The following is a 6,586-nucleotide window of genomic DNA, read 5'->3' on the forward strand; positions in this document are numbered from 1 at the left end:
TGTGGGGGGCCTCACTGTGGGGGGGGTTCACTGTGGGGGGCCCCACTGTGGGGGGCTCCGACCCCGAAGCACCCACAGAATCGGCGCCTATGAATCCAGGTATTATTTTGTCAGTCCACGACCTCCAGAAAAAATAAAAGTCCGTCTCCACAAACTACACAAAGACATAAATACAGAAAATATTGGTCCAGAAAAGAATCGTTTTAGATTCAAAAATAAAAACCCTGATAAACCAGGAGGTCCATCATTTCAATAAACACAGATTTAACTGCTCTTTTTTTTTAAATTCTTTTTTTTACCTTGAACTGTAGCAGGATGTTGGTGCTGCGGCCCTGGCTGGAGTCCAACTCCATCCTGTTCTCAGAACATTTTTATGAGATTATAAACACGACCTGTTCGACCAGGCTGTGTTTGTTTCTCACTGTAATCTTTGATTAAAACGAAAAATAAAATCAATGTCACTGCCTGTGTCTGGTGAAAACACAGACGCAGTGACTACAGACGCAGTGACTACAGACGCAGTGACTACAGACACAGTGACTACAGACACAGGATGTGGACCCACTGACTGATCATTTGTTCATTTTTCTTTAATTTATCAACGATGATTTTCAGAGTTCTTTGATGTTCCACCAGGGAGTACTACATGGTACTGCAGGGTACTTTAACACCCATGTTGTATTATTACTTTGTAGTGATATCATATTTTTATAAACTGTATTTTATTTTTTAATTCTCTACACCCCCCCTGCCCCCCCCTCTCTCCCCCCAAATCCATAAAGAGTTTTGAAACACAGCAGTTTTTACCAGTCATTTTATTTTTTATTTTATAATCCTACCTTTTATTGTTGAAGGTGAAATGTTTTTTTTTATTTACTCTTCACCCTCGTTTCCCTGACTCTTCTCAAGGTCAGAGCACCTTCAAGACGGTCAGCGGCGCCTCGCTGAGAGACTTCGACCTGACGCGTAAGGAAAAGAAATTACAGATCCGTGAACAGAGGTTTAGATTTGTTTTGTTTTTTTACATAAACGCCAACATTTCTTTTCTTTGCAGAGTTGAAGAGATTCAAACGTTATCAGATCGTCATGACGAGTTACAACATCGTTGGAGAGAGCCCACCGTCCAGTCCAGTGGAGGTGTCTGTCGGAGAAGCAGGCAAGTCGTTTAATCTAATCTGTGAGGGGCCGACGTCAGACCAGGAAGAGAGAGCGTCTTCAGGTGTTTGAGTAAATGTCTCGTATCAGGACGGAACATTTTTACAGTCAGACTTGTTCCTGTCCTAAAATACCTCCAAACTGCTGACTTTGTTAATAAACTGTCACAGAACTGCAGTAGAAAAATACATCATCACTAAAACCGTGTCCCTGCTGCACCGATATCCAGCGTTGAATAAAGTTTGTGTCTGTTTTTTGTTGTTTTTTGTTGTTTTTTTTTTGGTGCTCGACTCGTCTGGTCTGCTGAGCTTCTCCCATCATCCTCTGCTCTTTGTTGCGTTGTCGTGTCCACACCTCCTGGTTCCCCTCGACTGGCACTGACTCTGATACACTTGTTGGTGTTCTCTATTAGGAGAAGAGTGTGTGTGAGTGTGTGTGTGTGTGTGTGCGTTCTGCCTCACAAGGTCACCTGTTTGATGCTGCAGGTCCAGCCCCTGTTTAACTTCCTGCAGAGTCGATCTATGAATCCATTAGACAGACAGGAGAGTACATTTATCTTCCTCACACACTGACACTCACACACACACACACACACACACACACACACACACACACACTCAGACAATAGTACATGACAGCATTTGTCAAGAGAAAAGTCAGTTTTATGACACAGTTTAAGTCTATTCCACCTGTCAATCATCAAACCTGCGGCTCATTTGGATTTCTCCTGACTCCGTGGTCAGGTGGCAGCGTCGTCGGGGTATTTTTGGAGAGTAGGCAGTAGGAGACAGCGTGTACCAGTACTGCACTCAGTACATGACCTTGCGGTGCAGCAGTGGAGGGAGAGCGCGCGGCTCTCCTGCCGTCTGTCACTGAGCAGAAAGTGGCGTCGAGAGGACGTGTCCCAAATGGACCGCGGGTTGATGAAAAGCATCGCAGGGAGAGTCTCTGGGGAGTCCAGGTGCTGGGGGGGGGGCACAGTGTCCTCTGTGCTCCTCAACGGCCCCAGAGGCAAAACTGGAGAGAGTCCAAACATGAGACACACGTGAACAGATCTGTACCAGTCTGTACCAGTCAGCTCCCACGGATGGGTTCTACCTCAGCCTGTGTGTCAGTGTGTCCCCATGATGTTCTACCTCAGCCTGTGTGTCAGTGTGTGTGTGTGTTAAGATGATGGATGTGTATTTAATGTACGGAGAGAGTGTGTTTTATATGAGTGTGAAGTGCTCACAAAACAGAAAAACAAGAGTGTGTGTGTGTCCCAATGATAGGGGGGGGGGGGGGGGGGGGGGGGGGGGGGGGGGGGGGGGGCAGGGGGAGTGTGCTGCAGGGAGATGATGAAACAGGGTGAGAAGGTCCTTCTGTGGCCTCAGGTGAACAACTGCTGTGGAGCAGTGGAGAAACAGGGAACTGCCTCAGGCCGAGTCTAATTGAAAAATAAAGTGCACGTCAGTGACATCTTACTATAACACACAGACCGTACACATCATCACCCACATCCCACGGCTTGAGCTACAGCCTAACACACAACGCTCTCGACATCAACGTCGTTAAACAAACGTTTGGTTTTTCTTTTCCTGCAGCTCCGTCCGTCGCCCCCCAGTCCATCCAGACGTCACCGCTGTCCCCCTCCGTCCTGGAAGTCACCTGGGACACCCCCCCTGTTGAGACCCAAAATGGACTCATCCAAGGATATAAGGTCTCACACACAAACACACACACACAGTTGCCAGACCCAAGATTCACACACACACAGTTCCCAGACCCAAGAGTCAAGGTTTGAGTTTCAGGAACATGAGGAGGGCGGGGCCAAGTGTCAGGGTCTGTCAAGGACCTGGAAAAGTCCTGGAAAATATTTCCAGATCATGGTGACGAGAGTGTTCTTCATGACACCATGTATTTGAAAAGAAAACAAAGACTGGGGTCAGAGGTCAGAGAATTCAGCTGCTTCTGTCTGCAGATGATAAAAGCCCCGCCCCCTCCCTCTGTCTTGGAGGGGATTGGCTCTGCCGCACCATGAAGTTGCCCCGCAGAGACGAGCAACGACAGAGAGAATTAAGTTGGAGGGAGAATCTGAATATCCTTTAATGGTTTCAGTATCACTCCTGTGACCGTCTCCCTCCCTGGACTCCCCCGTCTCACCCCCGGCTCTCAGTACTTCAAGGTTATCTCTCCTGCCTCAGACACATTGATCTCTGCAGGAGGAGAGGAAGAGAAGAGGAGGGAAGAGGAGAGGAAGAGGAGTATTTGTTAAGTGGAGGAACGAGACGCAGAAGTGATCAGGGATTACAGAGGAGGACTGAGATGGTTGGACAATGGAGGGGGGGCAGAGGGGGGGTATTAGGAGTTAAGAAGATTAAGACAAGAGACATGAAATATAGTCAGGAGGAAAAGGTGATGAAAATGTAGAGATTCTCTGACTTCACCACAGAGACTGTGGATCAGAGGTGACGGTGTTCAAGTCCTGGTTCTGTCTGAGCTGGTCTCCTGTCACTGTGGGGGCAGGTAGAGGTGGAGGCAGGTGATCTGACCCCAGGAGGCAGCAGGGGTAAAAGAAGGAGTCTTCAACAGGGCAGTTAATGTGACTGCACTGACGACTGACTGACAACTGACGGCTGCACATGTGGAGAGAATCACAGAGAGAGAGAGAGAGAGAGAGGCAGCTGGGTACTGCAGGGCAGGAGACGGGGCAGCAGCAGCAGTAACAGTAACAGCAGCAGCAGCAGCAGCAGAAACAGCAGCAACAGAAACAGCAGCAGCAGCAGCAGCAGCTGTTCCTGAAACCCACTGATCAGAGCAGTGAAGATGGAGAGGATAAGCTTATTTTGATCAACTGTTGTTCCTTTGGTCTCTGCCAGGGGTCAGCAGTGAGGCACAGTCTGTTCCCTGTGGTGTTGTTCTTCTTCTTCTTCTTCTTCTTCTCTGCTCCCAGATGGTGTCCACGACACTGGGATGTGATTAAAAGCTAAGGTTTTATTTGTAAACAAACCTCAACATGTCTTTAATCAGCAGTTAACCACAGAGAACAGCAGCTTTTCAAAGAAAAAAAAACCAAAACATCATGACCTCAGCTGAAAATACTGATGCATAAGACGTGGAGTGGACCGGGCTGTGAGCAGCATCCTGCTGACCACAGTTTATAGAACTGCCCCTGGGCTTCATTAATGACACTGGTTTTTGTGAATATTACATAACAGTACCTTTTTAATGCCGTGGTGTAATCGGTACCGGGTCATTTATTGGCTTTATTACAGTGTTCACAGTGAGATGTCAAAGAGATGACTCAGCAGTTTCCCCTCACGTTCTGTTGTTGTTGAAGCGCTGAGGTTTTTGTATCCACAGGAATAGACTTTTGTTAAATAAATATAATTGTAATATAATATACAGTTTATGATAACATATATATATATATTTACCTTATTTATATCACGGTGTAAATCTAACGGTTTGATGAAGCTAAACCTTCGTACTGTGGGTTTTTACACCGAGCGACTTTTCCTCTTATTTTTTCCTCCGTTCCTACTGTTTGGAGAGTGTCTTTTTTTAGACATCAATTTTAAACTTGTTCTTCAACAAATAGGAGTCTGTCAGTGAAACACTCTGACCTTTTCCCTGGTTTACAGTTCTGAGTAAATTACACACACACACACACACACACACACACACTCCAGTTTCATTGGATGTGTGTAACAACTTTTCTGTAAATGGATTCTGTAGGCAGCTGTGTTTGCAGCGTCTCTGGAGGACAAGAAATAAAAACCCCCCCCCCCCCCCCCCCGCCGCTCTGCTGTGTTTTCTCCTGGACTCTCAGCCATTTATCCAGAGATGGGACTGGAGCTGATAAAGTCTGTGGTGACTTGAGCAGACGTTGTTGACAGAAACCACTTCCTGTGTCGCAGATTCACTACTGGGAGCGAGACAGGAAGAACCAGACGGAGAAGGTCACGGTGGTCTTTGTCCCCGACACCAGGGTCACCCTCACCAACCTGACCAGTTACACAGCCTACCTCGTCACACTGACCGCCTTCAACACGGCCGGAGACGGACCCCAGAGTGAACCTCGTGGAGCCCGGATTTCATGAGTTCTTCTTCTTCCTTCCATCTGTCTGTCTGTCTGTCTGTCCTTCTGTCTGTCATTGTCTGCAGCCCCCAGTCAGCCCAGCTACCTGTCCTTCTCTGAGGTGACGGGGGGGAGTGTCAACGTGTCCTGGGGGGCTCCCCTCACCCCTAATGGACAGTTGGAGGGCTACAGAGTCATCTACCAGCCCACAGCTGCCACACAGGGTAAAAGCACACACACACACACACAGCTGACACACACACACACACACACACACAGACAGACTGACGTTTCTCATGACCTGGTTGATCAGGAATCACCAAAGTGGTGACGGTGGAGGTGAAGGGCAGCTGGCAGAGGTGGCTCAAGGTGCGGGACCTGGTCCTCGGAGCAACGTATACATTCAGTGTCCAGGCCCTAACCGTCAGTTATGGACCGTCCATGCAGGCCAACCTGACCGCTCAGCCCGTGGACGGTACGGAAAATAAATCTGACTTTTGATAACGTGAAAATGACCGTGAGAACAAACACTGACCCTGAAGGGGTGTGTGTGTGTGTGTGTGTGTGTCAACAGGCACTCCTAGCTCTCCTGTGGAAATGTCCATCACCAAGACGTCCTCTGTTCTCAACATCCACTGGTCTGAGGGGGACATGGGCGCCGCCCCTGTGACTGGATATGTCATTGAAGCTCGTCCATCAGGTAACGCTGACGACACACTGTTTAAACCTGTCCTTAGACTGACTGACTCTGGAGAGTCAAGTCTGTAGACTATAGACCATAGACTGTACAGATGACCATAGTAAAACACCTCACCATCAACAACAGAAACTGTCCAGTACGGTGGTTGTTGTTGTTGTTGTTGTTGTTGTTGTTGTTGTTGTTGTTGTTGTTTTCTGAACACTGACATTTAAATCACGTTGGTTCCTGTCCTTATTGTTGGGTTGGACTTTCTGACATTTCTTCCCCCTCCCCAGATGAAGGAGTCTGGGATACCTTCATCAGGCCCCTCCCACCCAACACCAGGTCTGTCTCTGTGCCAATGGAACGCCTGAGGTCAGGGATCAGTTACGAGTTCAGGGTCATTGCTGTTAATCGCTATGGCTACGGGCAGCCCAGCACGCCCTCTGTGGCTCTGGCTGGTAGGTGCACGCGCGCACACACACACACACACACACACACACTCAGAGCATGTTAAACTCAGTGATTGTGATTCTTTGCCTTTGGGTATACTGCCATCTAGAGGCAGAGGTACACATCCTCAGCTAAGATGAATGGGTTTCTAACAGTCCCCACCTCCAACAAATAATGATGATAATAATGATGATGATGATAATGATGATGATAATAATGATGATAATAATGATGATAAT

The 6,586-nt window shown here is 47.9% G+C and overlaps 1 protein-coding gene across 1 annotated transcript in view; it reads left to right on the forward strand.

Moving 5' to 3' along the window:
* sdk1b (sidekick cell adhesion molecule 1b) overlaps window positions 1-6,586 on the forward strand; it is a 148,520-nt gene that overhangs the window by 137,784 nt on the left and 4,150 nt on the right. The window contains 7 exon segments of the mRNA XM_025058662.1: window positions 910-966; window positions 1,055-1,156; window positions 2,739-2,854; window positions 5,055-5,439; window positions 5,529-5,690; window positions 5,790-5,915; window positions 6,191-6,355. Coding sequence (XP_024914430.1) covers window positions 910-966; window positions 1,055-1,156; window positions 2,739-2,854; window positions 5,055-5,439; window positions 5,529-5,690; window positions 5,790-5,915; window positions 6,191-6,355 — 1,113 coding nt within the window.

Source organism: Cynoglossus semilaevis, chromosome 9 (genome assembly GCF_000523025.1).
Source record: "Cynoglossus semilaevis isolate Cse_v1.0 chromosome 9, Cse_v1.0, whole genome shotgun sequence".
NCBI classification, from domain to species: Eukaryota; Metazoa; Chordata; class Actinopteri; order Pleuronectiformes; family Cynoglossidae; genus Cynoglossus; species Cynoglossus semilaevis.